Below are 22322 nucleotides of genomic sequence, written 5' to 3'. Positions count from 1 at the left end.
TGCACGCTGCCACGGTAAAAATATGGGAATGTGTTTTTATTTACGGACCACATCATTACTGTAGATGGCATGTTATTTTTGTGTCCTACTTGTGTCATTAACCATTCAGATCACCATGCCACAGTCAGGTTTACGAACACATTCACACTGTACCTAATTTTAGAAATACGACGCTGCACAAGTCAAAGTCAAATATTTGTAATATGCACAGTTGTATACAATTTTTTTTTTTTTTTTTTTAAGATTTCAATTACAGATCATCAATGGACATTTAATAACACATTTTGGACAGGTTATACACAATTATTAGGGGTGCACTTGTGTTTTCTTTTTGGCCTCTGCATTGCATAAAATATTAGAAGTGAGTGAGTAAACTATGCATTTTTACTGTATGTAGAACATGCCTATCAATTGATGATTAATAAGACTAATCGGCTAGAATGTGGCAATGTTAATTAATAGATTTATTCCAATTGTGATAATATCCATATTAATAATATCAATAATATCAAGAATTTAACTTTAATATCCAACCCTGAGGCTTTCTGACGGCTCGCTCAATCAAACATTTGAACTTTTACGTAATTTCATTCAGCAGTTTCATCCTTTTAAGTTACATGCTCTTATATTTCAGCCACCCAGAGCGGGAAGTGCTTTTACCAGCAGTTTATACACTACCATGATGCACTGTATAAGCTTTGTAACCGATCCTGTACTGTACCTGCAACTGAAAGCTATACAGCTGAGGTATTGAATGAAGTGAAGTGTGCATGACAACAAATGCAGGTTGAGGCCACGTGGTTGAAACACAAAGCAAAGAACAACATATAAAAAGTCCTGCTTTTACTTCTACAATAATTGCTCATTGTACAGATCTGGCAACAGTTCTCTAAATCAACATTTAGCTTCTTTTTTCTTTTTTTTTTTTTTAAATCTTCCTGTAAAACGACTACATGCACAAATATTATGTTACATCTGTTGTTGTTCCCCCTCGCTTGACGTTGTGAGTTGGATCAGTTGAAGGCCGGGTTGCGGACCCCAGACAGCGTGCTGACAGGAGTGCTCTTGCCTTTGAGGAGGGTGAGGGAGAAGATGAAGAAACAAACACTCATGACGCCCAAGATGATCACGCCTGAGATGAGTGCGCTTGTCACCGTGTTCATCTGAAACACTGGAGCTTTCAGATGGGCTGAAGTACACGCACAAAAACAAAAAAACACACACAAAAAACAAACAAACAGTCAAATCAGTTCAAATAAATCCTGCACACAGAATAAACTGGTGACGCACTACTAAACACTTCTCGGCCCAGTTTATTTTGTTTTTCATGTTCCTTGGAAAAACTGCACAAATGGTTGGTGTTTTTCACATTTGCTGCCTTTCAGAACCTCAGAGCCGACTCATAATCTGAACAGTGAATACCTGAGCTGCAGCGTGAACAGAAAGAGGAGAGGAGTGAGGCTCTGGCCTTGTTCACACGGCAACAGAGCTTTTCCAACAATCTTTTTCTTGTTCATTCTCAAAGCATGCACTGCAAAAACTCAAAATCTTACTAAGAATATTTGTCTTATTTCTAGTCAAAACTAATCTAATTATACTTAAAATAAGACTCATCACATTAAAAAGTAGCTTGTTTTTAGACACTTTTTTACTTCTTTCAGGCATATTTTCACTTGAAATAAGTAGAAAAATCTGATAGTGGAGCAAGTTTTTCTTTCTTATTACAAGCACAAAAAACTTGATTTCACTGGCAGATTTTTCTACTTATTTCAAGTGAAAATTTGTTTGAAACAAGTGAAAATGATCTAAAAACAAGTTCATTTTTTTCACCAATTTAGGTGATGAATCTAATTTTAAGTGGAAAGAGATATTTGAGTCACAAAAACGACTCCCCAAAACCAATGGGTGACGTCACGGATGCTACGTCCATATTTCCACTGAAAAGGACTCGGAAATCAGGGCGGTGTTTAGCTCAGTAGTTGATAGAGCACCTGCCCCATGTGTTGAGCCTGTAGTCCTCACTGCAGGCTGCCAGTATATATACTGTATATATATGTAAATAAAGGACTCTAATCGCTGCAGTACATAAGCCTGGCATGTGTGTGGCGCTGCAACGCTGCCACACATACACACCAGAAACAGAGAAGAAGACGTGGAACTCTTGCGCTCTGTATTCAGACTCCAAACATTAAGGCTTTGTCCCAATTCAGGGGTTGGATGATTGGATCCTTCGTAGGATGGAGTGTGAGTCTACAGAGGCAACGGCTTCTGAGGAACTTCCAACAGCGGCGTCAACGTCGGTAGATGGGACGGTCTAGCCTTCTTCCCTTCCCACAGAATTTATCTTATGTACAAATTCCTATATATATATACATATACATTGTCATGCTTATCAAAGAGCTGGTTACTTAGTAAGCAAGCTTGCACACATTGTTAAGTTACATGTGAGTGTGTATGTAAATGTGTCTGGTTATTAATATGTGCATGAGTGTGGTTATTAGATGAGGGTGAGGATGGGGAAGGAGATAGTTGGACTGTTGTCTATGTGTGTGCTTGTGTTTGAATGTGTGATGAGAATAAGAGAGAGTATGTGCTGTTCATATTGTGCATTTCATGATTTGGTGCTCTTGTTCCCTGCTTTTGCTAGTTTACTCTATTTAAAAAAAAAAACATTATTATATTAGATCATACCACTTTTATTCAACATTCTTGTCTGTTTCTTACCTGCCCAGGGACTACAGGTGGAAATTAGCAAATGTTGCTACAACCTGGCTCAAGGCATCTTCTCTTGTTTTACAAGATTCATGTTTTTGTGCATTGTCTCTGTTTTAAATTAATAAATTCCTATTCCTATTCCTATTCAGAGCATTTCCTGATGCAATCAACACCCAAATTTGAAAGTGGCGGCTTTTTTACACTTCCATATATCTATATGAAAACGCTGGGGCAGCGTTTTGAGATTTACCCACCCCAGGACCCGTTTTCAAAAAATACTGTTTCTGAGCTCCCAAAATGCTGTTTTCATGTGAACAAAACACCAAAACAAACCAAAAAAACTCTGCGACTACTCCTAAACCTGTATATATTCATGTGTACGGCCCCACCATTAGAGCAGAACCCACAATACATCCATCTATTAGCATACTCCTTATCCTTTAAGGGCCTTCTATAAATAAATAGATTAAAAAAATGATTGAGACTGACTTTTTCAGTCCACTTTCAGAGAACTAAGTTTGGTTCCTCTTAGAAGGACTTCTGTGAGCACAGCCTACAATGTAACACTGAAAGATTTTCAGCTCCATTAGGGTGTTAGTAGAAAATGATTCAATCATCCACTAAAGTGTGAAACGGGGGGGAAGGATCCATGATGATGGAAATAACAGGTTCCTCATTGACATTAGGCAAGAATAAACACGTGGATACTAAATACAATTTGCTGCATTTGTAGCAAGCACTCGTCATGTTCTTTTTACTTGTGCTCCATTTATTAGTTGGTATCAATTGCTTTTTCTTCACAAGTGTGAATGTAATAGTCTCTGAGTTTTTAAATGCTTTTCCATTGCAATCACTTCAATCTATTATGTTGCAAAGTCACTTACTGAGTTCCCAATTGCGAAAAAATGGCACTTGAGGCAACTCCTGCCATGCACTCGACATTGTTCCTCAATCTGAAGCTTGTTACCAGTTTAAATTGCCCCTATTCATGTAAGTGAAAGGCAATACCTCATTTAAAAGTGTCACTGCACGCAACTGACAGGTTGCAAAGGCTTACCCAGTTGTGAGTTGTTGGTTGGAGTTTCATCTGTGGAAAAAAAGAAAGGTAAAGGGCATTTAAAGGTAACACGTTGCACCGTGCATTGTACTGTAGTCACTGTGCTATACGTTACTGTCCAATGGTGCGTGGTTTATTCCTTCTATAGAGTCAACACGGTGCCCTCAGGTGCTCTGTGACTATCTAGGTCAGCCTGATAAGTTTACACATAATAACAATGTGACATCGGTGTCAGTGTCAAATACACACTGAAGTAGCTGATATTGATTGATTTCATATCAATTTAAAAGGTTTAAACAGTGTGAGGAACTGTTAGAAATCATAGCAAATGAAGAAATTTTGCTCTTGATGCTGTGTTATGTAATTATGTTTTGCTATATCTTGTAGGTTAAAGGTTACTCAGTGACAGTGCTGTTTGGATAATGGGAGGAGGAGGAGGTTGGTTGGTGGGAAACGGACTCAGATGAAAAGGAATAAAGAGCAGGAGGAGGAGGAGGAAGAAGAGGAGGAGGAGGAGGAAGAGGAGGAGGAGTGTCGTCAAACTGTACCAATCCGAGTGATGATGGGCCCGGCAGACAGGACCGCATTCCCAGATGCTGCGTTTGATTCCTTCACCTCTGAGACGTCTCTCTTTCTCCTGCTGCCACAGATCTATAGGAAGAAGAAGAAAGAAATGCAAAGAGAGATGTGGTGGCAGAATGAATGTTACTATTTAGATTCCTGTGAGAAATCCCATTACATATTACATGTAATCATTTACTCCACAATATTGTATTGTTGGGATCTGCATGTATTTGTATCCATTTGTTTTACCACATAAATCATTAATATACAGTGTTAGTAAAAGGTCAAAGTACTGTAAGCATGACCTCATGTCCTTGTGAATGTGATACACCTGAGGGAATTTCATTACATCTGGCAGATGCATTTTCTTGGAAGAACTCATTGCAACAGAATTTGATGATACTAATAATAACTTTATTTTATATACTGTACCGCCTTTCACAAAACCCAAGGTCGCTTCAAGGGATAGTTCAACATTTTGGCAAATTGGCCCATCGCCATAATCCCTATAGTCATAGCAGTAGGTTTGTTACCTTTAATTGTCGGTGCAAGCTATTTTCAGAACAGCGGAGCAGAGCCGTGAGCTGCTCAGAGCTACGCTACGGAGGCTCATGGGATTTCTTGGTTTCCCTCATCAAACTCATTTTGCAAGCAGTCTCTGCATTTGCCTCAAAAACAACTGAACCTCACAAAGTAGGTTTATTTATTTACTATTTCCACACAATTTAACACAAATGTCTAACAGGATAAAATTATGAAGTGATGACATTTTATATCCAAAAGGCCAAAGGTCAATGTCACTATGACATCATAATGATCAGTAAAACTTTTTAAACTCTTCTCTTTTCTTTTCTTAAGTTACAATAAAATGTTAAATTATACTGAATGTATTGAAACAATTGAAATCAATGTACCAATGCACATTGGTAAATTGTAAAAGAATATAGAGTTCATTTGCAAAAGCAGATAACTCCATTTAAAAAAATATATATTTGAAAATTTTTAATTATTATTTATACCAGGTGATATCAGTCAAACCAAAGTTGAGTGGCTTTGACCAAGGAGATGTACAAAAACAGATGTAACTCAAAAAAATAAAGCTTTATTGAAAGCAACACTATGTAAAGAATAATTCAAAAGCATCAGCTATTTTTTTTCAAAATGGCACTTATCTGCTTCTGCAAATGAACTCTTCAATTTGCAATATTAATTTACTATATATGTATACAGTATGTATATTCATTTATGATTTGAATATACGATTTGATTTGAAAATGCTGCCTCACTGAAAGGCTCTTTTACCATTTGTTCAACTAGGAAGGACTTCTTATATTTAATGATGGTGTGAATCGGCTGGAACAATTCCTTGGCAGTGTGAAAAGTGAATGATGTCTAATTAACTGTAATTTCGCTTCCCTCCCCTTTCTCCTTTTCAGACCACTGGTTGCAAGGACACTGCTGTGGAAGTGGTGGAGTTTGAGTCTTTTTCTCTCCACTTTTTCTTTGTTCAGACTTGTGATTTGCCAAATGTACTTTAATTACTGTATGTGTGTGTGTATACAGTACATTTGAAAAGAAGAAAGCGGAAGGAAGCGAAATCAGAGTTTAGAAAGCATTCACTTTTCACTCTGCTAATGAACTGTGCAGGTGAGTCACACAACCATTAAACATGAAATCCTTCCCAGTCTAATCTAAAAAAGAATAGCACATGATATTCCCCTTCCAATAGCGATGATTACAGGTATTGAGAAAAAGTTGTGTGTGTTATATTTTATGCTACTGGTTAGTTACTGTAGTTTGTTGTGTGTAAGTGTGACATACTCACTGGCATGAGCATGGGACAGTCGTCTGCTCGACACAGCTTGGTGACACAGTGCAGGAAGACGGTGGACATCTTCTGGTTCTTGTGCTTTACAAAGCGGAATACTTCAAAGGCGAATCGGCCCATTTGGCTCTTCCCATTCTCAAAGACGGTGGTCTGGGGGTCTTTTTCACAGCTGGTCGCGGCCCGCGGGAGGGAGAGATTACAACCAATTGGTAAGAAAAGAGAGCACGAGAAGAGAAAAAAAAAAAAACTAAAAAACTAAACTGACACAAATTGTGTGCAAGTGTTTTGTTTTGTTTTTAAATGTGTCTTACCTAAAGAAAAGGTCGTAGCGCAGGTCGTCGTTGGGGTTTCCAGAGGGCGTGGTGTAGCAGTAGTCCATTAGCACGTTCCATCTGTTTAACATTAAGGAGTGGACTGTATGAGAACGGCTGCTCGGACACATTACTGAAGATTACCGCAAAAATTATCAATGGTCACATGATGAAAACCCATCTTTTTAATCTTTTTTATGTTATAGTTTCATAGTGATTTTATTCTATTTTGCAGTTTTTATATTCTCTCTTATTGTTATCTTTCTTTTGAGTGTTTGAGTTTTTTATTTATTTATTCTTAATATTTTTTCTATTGCTATATTTTATTGTTGTTTTTAATCTTTGTGCATTAGTCTCCTTGTTATTCTTCTTGTTTCACCTCTTATATACTTTTTCAATCAAAATGTAAAGCACTTTGAACAGCATTTATTTGCTTTGAAAGGTGCTATGTATATAAATAAAATTTGATTGATTGATTGATTGATGATCACAACCTGTCACCTACAGTAGAAATAGCACCTTTCAATTGAATGTTTTGCCCTTTTGTCGGGAAAAGCAACTTTTGCCTAACTTGTGTTTCCTTGCGTTGCACATACAGGCAGCTTTTTGCACTTTTTGTTGTGCTGTTTTGTTCTTTTTTTCCATCAATTTGCATTAAACCATGTTTTTAAAAACTGTTTGCAAATGTTTAAACATCAAAAATCTGTAAATACAGAGTTTTTCAAACCCCTGTGGCTCCAAATATGGAAGTGAACATGCAGTCTAGATGTTGACTGAGTCCTACCTCCTGTCCAGGTTGGTGGCTTTTACAGCTGCAAACACCCGAGTCTTCAGGGTCAGTCCGGCCATGGGGATGGACAGCTGCTGAATGTATGAGGAGTCCTGCACACAAAACACAAAAGCACATTTCAGAACATTCATCACAGCTCCTATAACCTCTTCCTTTCATCCTGTTAAGAGCGACTTGTACAACCTCACTTTGTAAATCCCAGCATATATCTATCATCTGGTTTCCATTTAAACCCCATTCACTTGCGTTTTTCAAATTGACGAGTTCATTTAGTGGAAGATCTGAAATGAATTGAGGCTAAATTGGGTATAATCTTCTCTAATGACAGAAATAAAGGTGATTTGCTGCTTACTTGAGCTGTAGAAAAAAGGTTTCTGAGCTTTTGGTATCTCGCCCCCATCTTGTACGTGGATCATCATTCACAGAAATGATTGCAATTACAGAAATAAAAGCTGCAGATTAACTTTAAATAGCAGCAGAGCTTTTTTGTACCCTTTGATTCTTACTGACTAATAAGTCTTTGGTTTACAGCTTTGTCTTGAACACAAAAATATCAGATATATTCAGACTTACGTTATAAAGCAGGAGATTCAACGTGCTGATGAAAGTACCATTGCTGTCCTTCACTGAGATTGCAGCTGCTGACCTTCAATATAGATACAAAAAAATATGTTCAAATGTAATTAATTATGCTTAATTAGCTTTAATGTTCACTTTTGTAATAAATAAGTACAAATATACTCAACCCATGGCTATAGTTATTCATTGATACTAATTGCTATGATTGACACAGATAATATATTTTTCTTTTTTTACACTGTATCTAACAAGATACTGGCATCACTCCCATCAAAAATCTCTATTTTCATATCAGTATTTGCAAATCTAAATTAAGCCCTGCAGGAAACATCAGCTCTGTTGATATACAGAAGGCAGACACACTTCAGCACAGATAAAATGAAGCAGAAACTGATGACAGTTCTTTGTGTTTAAGATATGTTGGTTCAGTTTCATGGTCATTTTTTGAAGGTTGCGTTTGTCATTTTTGACATAGGGTAATTTAAAATGATTAAGTATAATTATTTTTACAAGTTTCTTTTTGGTAAGTAATGGTTTATTTTAACATTTAAAGAAGCATAATTTAAAAAAAAGACATTATTATGACATTATTGAGATGAAACAGCAGCTCGGTGACACACAGTCAACAAAAACTCAACATTACAAACATTTACAAAGGCTGCATTAGTTTTAATCCTGTTACAGAGCGTTCTACAGTATGTGTGACAGTAAGTTGTCATGTTTTGACCACCTGCATTTCAGTTGTGTCAAACGAATTCCTCTAAGACGGTGGTGTCAAACTCATTTTAGCTCAGGGGCCCCAAACAGCGCAATACACTGCAAAAACTCAAACTCTTACCAAGAATATTTGTCTTATTTCTAGTCAAAACAAATCTCATTATAGGCTACTTAAAATAAGACTCATCACATAAAAAGTAGCTTGTTTTTAGACACTTTTTACTTCTTTCAAGCATATTTTCATTTGAAATAAGTAGAAAAATCTGATAGTGGAGCAAGTTTTTCTTTCTTATTACGAGCACAAAAAACTTGCTTTCACTGGCAGATTTTTCTACTTATTTCAAGTGAAAATTAGTTTGAAACAAGTGAAAATTATCTAAAAACAAGTTCATTATCAGTCTTATCAGTCTTATTTTAAGTGAAAAGAGATTAGTTTTGACTAAAAATGAGACATTTTGACAAGAAATAAGACAAATATTCTTGGCAAGATTTTGAGCTTTTGCAGTGTATGATCTTAAGTGGGCCCGACCAGTAAAATAATCCCTTTGTTTTAGTTCATTATTAAGATGTTTACAGTTCATGAACTCTCCTTTTATAAAACATATTATGAACAACTTGAAATCTCTTGATAAAATTTCAGCAATATTATGCCTCTTCTGACTTCTATGTAATTTTCACACTTTCAACCAGCGGGCTGGATTAGACCCTCTACCGGTGGTTGGTGGCTGGTTTTGGCCCACGAGCCGCACGTTTGACACCCCTGCTCTAAGACTTTATCTATTCCCACATGTCAGGGTGAGACTTTCCAAAGCAAACAGCATCATCTCAGGATCTCATTGGCCCCCGTAGAGCCCCGACCGGAGCACTCTCAGCTGAGACTTACGAGGCCAGCTGCGTGTTGTTGACCAGGTATTCCAGTGGGTAGCTGCAGCTGAACTTGTACAACAGGCCGGGCAGGTAGCTGATGATGGTGGGGGGGTCGGGGGTGTCGATGTACCCTGATATGTTGCCGATCTGCACCAGAGACAGGTTCCCGTAGGCGTTGGGCCCCTGCGCTGTGGAGACCTGCAATAAGGAACATCAGACAGTGTGTGAGTAACTGGCTGAGCATCATTAGCTCATTGGCCATACCACTGAGCACACTATAGTAACGCACTGCATTAAATAGGATAGTTCACCCAAAATTCAAATTGCACTCATTATCAAATTGCAAATGGATACCAACTGTCTTCGTAACAAAAAGACACACCAAAAAACATCCAAATACCTACATGCTGCTCGTATGTAATGTCCGTCTTGTATTGAAAAAAATTAAATAAGTCTATGTTTCAAGCTTGTTTTGTAGCGGAAGCTTCTCAAAGCTCCTCTTCCTGGTTCGTCAAATTTGGACGAACTGGGAAGAGGACAGACCCTGGTTCGTCCAAATTTGAGGAGGATTTCTAGGAGCTTCCGCTACAAACAAGCTTGAAAAATAGACTTATTAAATTTTTTCGGCACAATTTCGCATTTCGGGGCTTCAATACAAGACGGACATTACATACAAGCAGCATGGAGGTATTTGGATGTTTTTTGGTGTGTCTTTTTGTTACGAAGACAGTTGGTATCCATTTGCAACCGTCATATGGACATGCACTGCTACGCCGAGACCCCCTGTAACTCAGAGAAGCCACGGAGGACTCTGAAACTTCTCCCAGCCCTTAGTCCACATGAGGGTGAGTAGATAATGAGTGACATTTGAATTTTGGGCGAACTATCCCTTTAATCCCCAACTCATCCTCTGCCTTATCTGAGAGTAGACCCCCCAGGAACTGTCCTGTTGTTCCACCCTGCTCGATACTGGGCCAACACATGGAGGAGAGAGAGGAAGCTTGCTTTGCACAAAAAAAATCTCTTTCAACTGTTCCTTAAAGGAGAATTCCGGTCATTTTTGACCCCTAAATCGTTGTCCTGATGGTCACCCAGTGTTGGTTGGAGCAAAAAACGCGACTAAAATTGATGCAGGCAAACCGGAGTTACCATGGCTACCCGGCGCTAGGGATAGCGACAACGCTAACCTATGGGGGCAATTCTTTCAACCACAACAAACACTCAAAAAACAATCAAATATCTCTGGTACATGACTGGAATCCTTAGAGACACCACTGAACTCATATAGTGTTCAGTATAAACAGTATAAACTTTGTGTTTTTTACATTACTATCCCATCACAGAGCGCCCATGCTCTCCCCGCCACAGAAACTAACACTTTTTCCTTGTGATGATTTCTTTACAAAAATAAATAGTCAGAGATATTTTGGACTTTACCACTGCACTCATCACATCATCACAACAAGGAAGAAGCGGGGAGAAGGCGCTCTGTGATGGGATAGTAATGTCTTTCCAGGATGTTTCAGAGTTGGGCTATCTGAGGTGAGTGGCTACATGCAAAAACACAAAGTTTATACTGTTTATACTGTTCACTATATGAGTTCAGTGGTGTCTCTAAGGATTCCAGTCATGTACCAGAGATATTTGATTGTTTTCTGAGTGTTTGTTGTGGTTGAAATAATTTCCCCCATAGGTTAGCGTTGTCGCTATCCCTAGCGCCAGGTAGCCATGGTGTAACTCCGGTTTGCCTGCATCAATTTTAGCCACGTTTTTTGCACTGGGTGACCATCAGCACAACGATTTAGGGCTCAAAGTGAGCGGAATTCTCCTTTAAACTCTTCCCGCCTAACCAGACAGGGCCTCTGAGTTTGCACAGCAGCCCCTTCACCAAGATAAGGAGTGCTGGACTTCATTCCCATGCAGGATAAACACAACTTGACAACATCTAAAGAGGGTTAGTACTGAGGCGGCGCAGACTTAAGATTTCTTTTTCCACTTCAACTGCTGGGAGCTTTCAGCCTTCACTTTCTTCTCAGCAGCACCATTTTTTTGCACCCTTTCTGCTCATTTTACTCACAAAATCTAATCTGTGAGTCAACTAAGGCTGTGAAGTATTCAATGACAAAGTGTCTGTCATGCACACAGGAAAAAAAAAAAAAAAAAAAAAACTAGTGAAAGGTTAAAAGAAATCTTTCACCAGCTTTAATCACTGATGATGGGATGCTATAACCATTCCTGAGTTTCTTACCACCAGGGAGTTTCCACAGGACTCCAGTGACGCCAGGCTGATACTAAAGATAACAACAGTGGGAAAGGTGTTGTTATTGATGAATCCTCGGCAGTGGGCATCTCCATGGCGACCGTTCAGGGCCATGTCGCTGTCGGTGTACCCGGAGAAGAGGACGGGGCAGAAGTTAATTTTGAGGGTGATGGTCTGCACACCACAGTACACACTGATATCCCTTTCCGCTGCAAAACACACACACACACACACATAGAAACATGCATATTAAAAAAAACAACAAAAAAAACAGAACATTGCAGTTATTAAAGTAATTACACTGCAAAAACTCAACATCTTTCCAAGAATATTTGTCTTATTTCTTGTCAAAATGTCTAATTTCTAGTCCGAACTAATCTCTTTTCACTTAAAACAAGACTCATCACCTAAAAATGAACTTGTTTTTAGATTATTTTCACTTGAAATAAGTAGAAAAATCAGCCAGTGAAAGGAAGTTTTTTGTGCTTGTAATAAGGAAGAAAAACTTGCTCCACTGTCAGATTTTTCTACTTATTTCAAATGAAAATATGCTTGAAAGAAGTAATACGTGTCTAAAAACAAGCTACTTTTTATGTGATGAGTCTTATTTTAAGTATAATGAGATTTGTTTTGACTAGAAATGGCATTTTGACTAGAAATAAGACAAATATTCTTGGTAAGATTTTGAGTTTTTGCATAGTATGTCACACGAGATGTGACTAATGTTTAGCAAGTTAGATTTTGTGCCTGAAACTGAGTTTTAGTGCAGTAAAAGTGGAGTTGTGAGACATCCTGTTAAATTTTATCCACTGGTGTGTGAGGCGAATTTTTCTTTAAGAAGATATTCATATCTAATTTCCATTTAGTATTTCAAAAAAACAAAAGATGTCAGTGTCTTTTGAGTCTCTCACCGGGAAAGCGGCTGTGAAAGTTGGCGTCACAGTTGTATCCATTGAATTGAGCTCCAGCTGATAAGGCCTTACTAAATAGTAAAAGAATCAAATATATATGTTCCATTTCAGCACCTGAAACAAAGCAAGAATTTAATGTAAGAAATCCAGTCTTGGCAAATCGTTTGTGACTTTGAAAAAAAAAAAAAAGGAACATTTTAAGGTGAGAAAACAAAGTGAATCCATCGTATATTTCGTTATTTTTTTGCTGAGAAAAACCTCAGGATGTTTCTCCCAGCAAATGCGTGAATGTCATATGGGAAGATTTTCCCATAAGATTTCAGTTATCTCGTCGCAGTTCTGACTTCAGAGGAACATCATTCACATGCCTGCTGAACAGAATCAAAGCATTCAAATGTCACATTGAATTACCTTTGAACACCTGCAGCGTTGGCAGCAAAGTTAGAAAGGTAACGACGCCGGATAATGCGCTGAAGTCATTTTTATAAAGCATAATGGCTAATCTCTGTGTGATACCCTCTCTGACTGAAACCCTCTTATCACATAATTGTTGTCAGTCATACGCATACACTGTGACAGCCAAATTAAAGAAATAATTGCGTCATGTTTGTAGTTTAGCGTTTCTAGCTCTGACATCAGATGCTCCTGTGAGGTATAAAGACCGACTGTTGCTCTACAACAACTCACCCTGGTTCCTGGAAGCCAGCGAGTCAGCGGTACTCCATAAGCTCGGGACAGACGATGCAATGGTCCGCACAGCATCCCTAACCCGACGACTAGGAACGGGACTCAGGAGCAGGGGGGGAAAAAAGGGATCCCACACATAAGAGATTCATTATTTGAACATGTCAACAAAAAAAGGGCTGTCCAGAGCGAACATGGGAAAGTCCATCAAATCTGAATGTGTTATACAAATCCTTTCACGGCCACAGAAACATGAGCAGGTTTTGAAGTTTCCCACTCATATCCTTTCGGCCCAATCTGGCTCTGTCACTGCTCACAAATGGTTTGACGCTGCATGAGGTCCAGTGGCAGCAAAGGGGGGGGGGGTCAGTGGCGGTGGTGGATTATCTTTTCATTCATCGCTCCAGTGGCCCTGGCCTGCTGACTGAGCCGTTCCTTTCTCCCCCAGGTCGGTTGGGGAGCGCAGAGCCGACCAAAAAAAAAAACGGGACCCTTTGCCCTAGGAATCCACACTTTTCATGCTTTGTGTGTGTGTGTGGGTGTGTGTGTGTGTGTGTGTGTGTGTGTGTGTGTGTGTGTGTGTGTGTGTGTGTGTGGCGCTCCTCAGTCAGTCAGCACAGCAGCAGGCAGTCGATCTGCTTTGGTGGTGGAGCTGCGAGCTGCTGCTGCCGCGGCCTCCCATACCTGATCCCTCCAAACTTTTGATTCCTATGGTCACCGGGACTGCCACCATATAAAGAGAGCAAAGCAAAGCTCATAGAGTTTCAAGGGAGCGGCTTGTCCTCGCTCTCGCTGCCCCATCTTCCATATGGACGGCAGTATATGTGATGCTCGTCGCCGGTGAAGTGTGGGACAGACAGACAGTGGACACATGGGGATTCTGTGAATATGGAGTATGAGATGAAAAGACATTACAGTAACAGTTTCAAGCAAACTTCTCTCTTTAGTGAAAAATAAAAAGTCACTAAGATAACATATTAGCTTCAGTAAAAGCGATAGTTCAATATTTTTGGCAAATTGGCCCATTGCCATAATCCCTATACTTTTAGGAATAGGTTCGTTACCCTTAATTGGCGGTGCAAGCTGTTTTTAGAACGGCGGAGCAGAGCCGCGAGCTGCTCAGAACTATGCAATGGAGGCTAATGGAATTTCTTGGTTTCCCTCATCAAACTCATCAAATACACAATCCAACAACTCCAAAATGCTCTGGTGGACAAGTTATGACCTGCACATTCACCACGCTATGAGATAATAACACAACGTTACCACACAGAGTTGTTTTAGAGGGAAACACAGAGACTGCTTGATGAAAAACTGTCCCTGAAGGCAACGTGCATCAGCGGTTTTGCACGAATTTCCCTCTACAACAACTCTGTGTGGTAACGTTGTGTTATTATCTCATAGCGTGGTGAATGTGCAGGTCACAACTTGTCCACCAGAGCGTTGTGGAGTTGTTGGATTGTGTATTTGATGAGTTTGATGAGGGAAAACAAGAAATCCCATGAGCCTCCGTAGCGTAGCTCTGAGCAGCTCACGGCTCTGCTCCGCCGTTCTAAAAACAGCTTGCACCGAACCTACTCCTAAAACTAAAGGGATTATGACAATGGGCCAATTTGCCAAAATGTTGAACTTTAAGGTGTGTTTCCATGGTAGCAGCTCAACAAATCTTGCAGTGCATCATCAGCTTTCACTTCTTGTTTAAAAAAAAACACAAAAAAAACGTAAAGTATTTGGCAATAGATTTTGTATTTTGCCTAAATTCGTCTGTTAGTCTCACCTGATTGAGAGCAGGCTTTCATCTTTTGGCGATTTCATCAGATCTCCAAAGCTTCAGCAGTTAGTCACTAAGATTTTAATATCAAATCCAGTCTTCAAGGGCGGCCGAGCAACATTTATAATCCTTCGGTCCGCTGGGGTTGAAACTCCTTTTTAAAGGTTGCCAATGCCAACAACTGAGGCAATGGCTCTCTGCAGCTCGAGACATTCGGTTTTGTCCCTTCAACTGGCTCTGATATTCAACTCAGGGCTGTGGAACAGAAATGTCTTATTTCTATCTTTGCTAATCCAACATGAATTACGAGACCCTTGACCAAAAAACCTTGGGTGATAGTGCATCGCTTCACTGCAGGCTGATGATAAGCATCTAGATTGCCCACGTATCTCCATTATCCAGAGCTCATTTCACCACATCTATATGCCTGATAGTTAGACCTTGTTGCTCTTATCAGTTTGAGAGAATCTTAGTCCGTAGACCGTGGCGACCGTGGAGGCTAAAGACGCCATTTTGCACCTTTTCATCACCTTGGACATCATGAACAGACTCACATTGTCAAACCACAGCACTCAGGTTTATTTAAGATCCACTCAGGCCAAATCCTGAGTGCTCCATGAAGAGTAGCCTACAGTCAGCCGTGTGTTGATGTCTAGTAGTCGCGTTAGAGGATACACATTTATGGAAATCATATACTACATTCTTTACGAAACAATGTATAGAGCAACTTATGGGTATAATTTGAGCTTTCTTGCTAACAGATAGTTTCATCACTGCTGATGTTTTTTGCCACAGTCTGGGGGAGAAAAAAAAAAAGAAATTGGCAATTATTTCTAGCATCTACAGGCAGAAGCTGTACCTGACAACAACACAGCAACCTGTAATTTCTCACTCTGAACCAAAGAACGCAAACACAGAGAGATTCTCCAGAGGAATCTTTTCAGTCAGTGTGTGTGCCAGTGGTCCTCCATCACTGACAGGCCAACAATGTTGTTTCTCCAGCACAGATTTTATAAAAAAAAACAAAAACGCAGCCACAGCAGAAGCAGGATCGTTTTTCCTCATCTCTGTTGTTTTTTTTTTCTTTATTTTATTTTATTTTTTCCAGGTAATGACTTGTTTACCCTTTTATGAACTTGAGCCAGAGCCCCCCAAAAAAATGTAAACCATTGTTAATGCTCGTGACTCACCGAAATCTGAATGCAATTCTTTATTGTGCAAGAAAGAATATCGGTGTATTGAAAGTACACAACAAATCATGAATTATCCTCTTGTCACATAAGATGCATCCTCACACAGTTTTGTGGGGTTTTGTGATGATTCCTTCCTTTATGTTCGTCCTGCCAGGCATCGCAATCGGAACAATCGTATACACAATGTTGCCCATAACGTTTTTACCTCTTCTCATGAAATGGTTGTGACGATAGGATTTATTCTTTATTGATCAATCTTTTCCAAACATATCACTGCTGTGGAAATTAAACCACAATTAACCTTTATAGATAATACATAATAAAAAAGGGGAATGTGTCTGAAAACACAATTATTCCAACTTTATGGGCAACAACAGTGTAGTTTGAACAACAGTGACTGGACAGAGTCAAACATTGTGTGCTGTCACTGTGTGTTCACAAACAGCTGCAGTGGAGCAAAAATCATCCAAAGTAGCTACACAATGCCAGTGCACCACTGAAATAGACATTTGGAAATCTTTGAATTGCGTTATTTTTTTTTCTTGATGTGTGTATTTTCATTTAAAATATGCACACTATATGGACAGAAAACACTGCACACCCTATTCAGTGAGGTACATGGTTCAACAAGTGTTATTATTACTATCAATAGTCCACACAATCTAACAAAGCAACATCAAATCAAGAATGACAAACTTTGTTCATTTCACTACTTCAGTTTTGTTCCTTAAAACATTTTCTCCAGGTTCTGTGTGCCCCTCTGTGTGCATGTGTTCTGTGTATTACGATGGATTTTAACTGTATTCTTACTGTGATGGATGTAGCAATGTAGCGACCTGGTAGCCTGATGCATCAGCCGCTTACTTCATTACATTTCATATAGTGTCTGAACACGAGCCATAGGGATTCGTTTGCTTCCGGGAGGCGGTTGCTTACATTTGCTTCAACTAATCGCTGCTGCTTGGTGGTCACGTGTGCTATACACCGGTTAAGCTCATAGGTTAATCTTGAGTGCTTGAGTTCAACGTCATCGCCTTCACTTACCCGTCTGTTCGCTGATTGGTCCGTCCGCTCTGGCGGACGGAGCAAACCGAAACGCATTGCTAGTGTCCTGACTATATGGTTGAGGCAAATTAAATTTGCCGGAACCAGTATAGGCGGCGCTAGCCTGGCTAGCGACCTGGCGCCCAAGACGAGTTTCCCTCCACAGGACAATAAAGTACACTTCAACTTAACGTAACTTAACTCTGATATACTGCACTGGTCTTCCACTGAGGTCGTATTATATGACCTCTCCCTGTTTGTGAATACTGGGACAACTCCTTCTTGTTATTTTGACTTTCATTTCATTTTAACACCTTGCTATTTCAATGTGAAGTGAACTAAGTCCTGATAGAGCATCTATGGTTTACAAATAGTTAATTAATTGTGCTCTTTGTTTTATTTTTGGTTTGTTTTTTACTGTCAAAGTACACTGCAAAAACTCAATCTTTCCAAGAATATTTGTCTTATTTCTTGTCATAATGTCTCATTTCTAGTCAAAACTAATCTCTTTCCACTTAAAATAAGACTCATCGACTAAAAATGAACTTGTTTTTAAATACTGTAATTTTCACTTGTTTCAAACTCATTTTCACTTGAAATAAGATGAAAAATCTGCCAGTGAAAGCATGTTTTTTGTGCTTATAATAAGAAAGAAAAACTTGCTCCACTATCAATTTTTTCTATTTATTTCAAGTAAAAAAAAATGCTTGAAATAAGTAAAAAGTGTCTAAAAACAAGCTGCTTTTTATGTGATGAGTCTTATTTTAAGTATAATGAGATTTGTTTTGAGTAGAAATAAGACAAATATTCTTGGTAAGAGTTTGAGTTTTTGCAGTGTATATGTGCATTTTACAGTATGTTATCACAAGTGAGGGAGCACATACTGTAGAGAGTGGGTTTGTGAATAAAGATGACAATTACAAAAGCAACACTTTAGCACCCTCTTTTGACTAAGAGCTCCTCTGGGTCTTTTGTGTTACGTGGGAGTTTTTGTCGATAAGTGTCAAGGAAAGTTCAGAATGATTCAAATTCCTTGAGTTCGACAAATTAAGGTTCTTTATATAAGACGATAAGGTTAGTGGGTCAGATGACCTCAGAGTCGGTGGAAATGTACTTCACACAGGAGACAATGAATCATCCTATTTTTCAAGTGTGGTATTTGGTTCGGACTACGATAAAAACCAGTGATGATCTCTCTCAACGGAGCAAAGATCTGAGGATCCTTTATTTGGAGTGAAATCAATCTCGACTGGGTGCCGTCACACTGAGCTCTCTTTATCAGTTTGAGTGGCACACAAATAATTTTGCGTCTTTGACAAAATGAAAGGGTAAGTCTCTCGGCTTTTGTTGGCTAAAATGTCATCACTTGGCATGCATACAAGCAACCAAGTCTTTGCATCATTCTCAGGGTCCCTCTGGGAGTATCTCTGTATAAGCTTGTCCTCCTTGTTGACATAGCTATTATATACATGACAAATGCATTCTTCAGAAGAGGATGGATTCTCTGCCTGAGCAATATACCTGCTGCAGGAAAGGAGAACAGATATATAAGCTAAAATTATTATCATTATTATTATTATAGTTCTTGTTGTGACCGTTCTCAAATACCTAAACATTATCGCCCTCATGTGTCTGATAAATTTCCCTTTGAAATGATGAAACATAACTGTCATGTTTTGCAAAAAGAGAGAAATGGGGCCATCAGAAGCAGCATTCATTTGCCGTAAGATCTACAAATTGGCGTTGAGTCACATTATTCTGAATGCTTTGAGTGGCTATAAAGTTGAGTGACAGGAACAACTGAAGTGCAATGCAGAGGGAAAGAGGACAGAGATGGGAAGTGATCCCAAAAAGCTCGAGTTATATCAGTAATGAAACTGATGGAACTTGTCACTGCCCAGGAAATGGATATTTTTCCCCCAAGTAATGGACGCCATAGACAAGCAGTTCTCTCTCTTACAGTTTTGCAAAAATGTTCTTTCAAGCCACTTTTTGAAATTCTATGTTTGGATGGAAATTTTCTTCTAAAAATGTCCATAAAATGGTTCTAAAGTTTCCATTTTCCCATCATCTTCCTTGAGTTTGTTTGTGGCTAACGATGGATTACCAATTGGCGATTTGAAAACTTCCCCGAACCAGAACCCAACTGATTGGTTAGGAGCCCTATGGTTCACTGTGTGGCAGTGGCGTGCACAGAGAGGGCACTTCAGCACACGTTTTGGCTCCTAGAGGGCACTTTAGCACACGTTTTGGCTCCTAGAGGGCACTTTAGCACACGTTTTGGTTTCCAAAAGGGCACTTGAACATACGTTTTGGCTTCCTATTTTAGCACGCGTTTTGGCTCCCAAGAGGGCACTTTAGCACACGTTTTGGCTCCTAAAGGGCACTTGAACACACATTTTGTCTTCCTAGAGGGCACTTAGCACGCGTTTTGGCTTCCTAGAGGGCACTTTAGCACACGTTTTGGCTCCTAGAGGGCACTTGAACACACGTTTTGGCACCCATGAGGGCACTTTAGCACACGTTTTGGCCCCCATGAGGGCACTTTAGCACACGTTTTGGCCCCCATGAGGGCACTTTAGCACACGTTTTGGCCCCCAAGAGGGCACTTTAGCACACGTTTTGGCCCCCATGAGGGCACACGTTTTGGCCCCCAAGAGGGCACTTTAGCACACGTTTTGGCCCCCATGAGGGCACTTTAGCACACGTTTTGGCCCCCAAGAGGGCACTTTAGCACACGTTTTGGCCCCCATGAGGGCACACGTTTTGGCCCCCAAGAGGGCACTTTAGCACACGTTTTGGCCCCCATGAGGGCACTTTAGCACATGTTTTGGCTCCTAGAGGGCACTTTAGCACACGTTTTGGCCCCCATGAGGGCACACGTTTTGGCCCCCAAGAGGGCACTTTAGCACACGTTTTGGCACCCATGATGGCACTTTAGCACACGTTTTGGCTCCTAGAGGGCACTTTAGCACACGTTTTGGCCCCCATGAGGGCACTTTAGCACACCTTTTGCCCCCTATGAGGGCACACGTTTTGGCTTCCAAGAGGGCACTTTAGCACACGTTTTGGCCCCCATGAGGACACTTTAATGCGCATTTTGGCTCCTAGAGGGCACTTTAGCATGCGTTTTTCAACAATTGGGCCATGAGGGGTCGCTGTGCACGCCACTGCTGTGTGGCATAAGGTTTGGGATCATTTTATTAATTGATCAATACAAGCTGAACTGAAAGCAATGTGTGCTAATTTCTGTGCATCTGTTTTTTCACTTTACTGACTGTGGTGGTGAGCAGGGATTTGGTTTTGTTGGTAACAGCTCTGCGGGAAAAACCTCTGCTCATACATCCAGACTTCACCACCAGATCCTCCAGTGCGTCGCTCGCTGCTGCAGCCAGTTTCGTCACTTGCTTGTGAAAAGCGTCTGATCCCCTGAACTCTGCTCCGACTGTGTGCCTCCGCTCCACCATGCCAGCTCCCTGCATACCTGCCACATCCTGCTGTTTGCCAGTTTGGATCGTGCCTCCCACGCCGCGCTCTGCCCAGCCTTCAGCTCCTCTGCCAGCCTTTGTCCGTTGCCCATGCAGCTTCCCTCTGCCGACTCCGCTCTGCCATACCCGGCGCTTTTGCCCAATCCAATCCAAGGAACCCTCGGCCAAGCCAACAGAGAACCATCCATTATCCAAGACAACAAAAACTGTCTGTGACCGTTCCTGTGTCTCCTGCTCTGTGTTTGCACTCGGGTCCCAATTTGAAACCACTCTGTTGCATCCATTGCTACCAAAGTGAGATGGTAAAAGACATCTATAGACGCTCTTCCACAAAAACTGGCACAAGTGCATAAAAGGGGAGGCTGAGGTAAGTTGAGCCACTTTTCACATTCAGGATCACTACATCAAGGCAATTATAGTTTTGTTGCTAACTAATATATCTGCATATATTTCAGGATGTTGTGCATGTGTCGCAACGGCTGCGACCTTCTTGCTGAGCCACCAACTGACTGAGCTACCAATCACCATCTTGGGAAGAATCACTCATCTTTCTCTTGGCTCATCATAAGCAGCTTTACTTCTTCTCAGGAACTTACTTACTGTAATCATAAACATCCAGAATCTTGATTTAATAATATGACCTATAGCCCACAGACAAAATACACTCAACTTAGCCCTGGCCAAATGGCTCAATTTACCGGGGAGCATACATTGCTCATTTCTCCAACTACCCATTAATCCGAGTTATTCTACAGTGTTACGGTTAGGTTTAGGGTTAGGGTTACTTAAGTCGGAGAAATGGGAGGTCGGACTAATGGACACAAAAATAAAGAAATGCATGGTCGGAGAAATGGGACGTCGGAGAAATAGGTAGTCGGACAGACGTCATGCATCCCAACTTACCCCACAGCTACTGTACCATATTGACTTTCCCCCACAGCGAAAATGGTGCATTTTCATGCTAAGTTTACTACCTCATGTTGTAACTCATAGATAAAAACTCACAAATTTCTCTTTTGGTCCAAACACAATTCTTGTGAAACTTCTGATCGACTAAATTTGCTTTCGAGAGTAAAAAAAATGTTTTTTGGACATAAACGGTGTAAGAACCACATGAGTAAAGTGGTTAGACACTTTACTCATGTGGTTCTTTCTTATACCTTTACAGACTCCATAAAATGATGCCTTCTTTCTAAATATTTGGTCATGTTCTCAGTTTTTTCTTATGGTTTCCTAGCAACAATGGTTGGCTCAACTTGCCCCTTCGCTCAACTTACCGCAGCCTCCCCTATAGCATTAGCACTGACAGGTGAAGTGAATTACACTGAATCACACTAATGGCACCTGTTAGTCAGTGGGTGGGTTTTATATATAGGTAGCAAATGGACATTTTGTTTTCAAAGTTGATGTGTTAAAAGCATGTGTAATGATTTGAGTGAGTTTAGTTAACAAAGGGCCAAATTGTGACGGCTGGACGACATCTGAAAAACTGCAGCTCTTGTGGGGTCGTTCCCGGTCCACGGTGGTCCATCTATCAAAAGTG

The 22322-nt window shown here is 40.2% G+C and overlaps 1 protein-coding gene across 1 annotated transcript; it reads right to left on the bottom strand.

Annotated features, from left to right (window-relative positions):
* Positions 1-1013: 1013 nt before the first annotated feature.
* On the bottom strand, positions 1014-12708 carry zpld1a (zona pellucida-like domain containing 1a; the record flags this gene model as incomplete). Its single annotated transcript, XM_083986467.1, has 10 exons — positions 12600-12708; positions 11677-11897; positions 9445-9626; positions 7839-7911; positions 7260-7357; positions 6476-6556; positions 6162-6333; positions 4321-4423; positions 3773-3802; positions 1014-1189 (listed from the first exon to the last, which is right to left on the bottom strand). Exons 1-10 carry the CDS (start codon positions 12703-12705, stop codon positions 1014-1016), a joined length of 1242 nt encoding a protein of 413 aa, XP_083842593.1. The 5' UTR covers positions 12706-12708.
* Between the last annotated feature and the right edge of the window lie 9614 nt (positions 12709-22322).

Source organism: Trachurus trachurus (genome assembly GCF_905171665.1).
Source record: "Trachurus trachurus genome assembly, chromosome: 14".
Lineage (NCBI taxonomy): Eukaryota > Metazoa > Chordata > Actinopteri > Carangiformes > Carangidae > Trachurus > Trachurus trachurus.
Note: the sequence above shows the minus strand (reverse complement) of the source record. Positions and strands in the feature narration are given on the sequence as shown.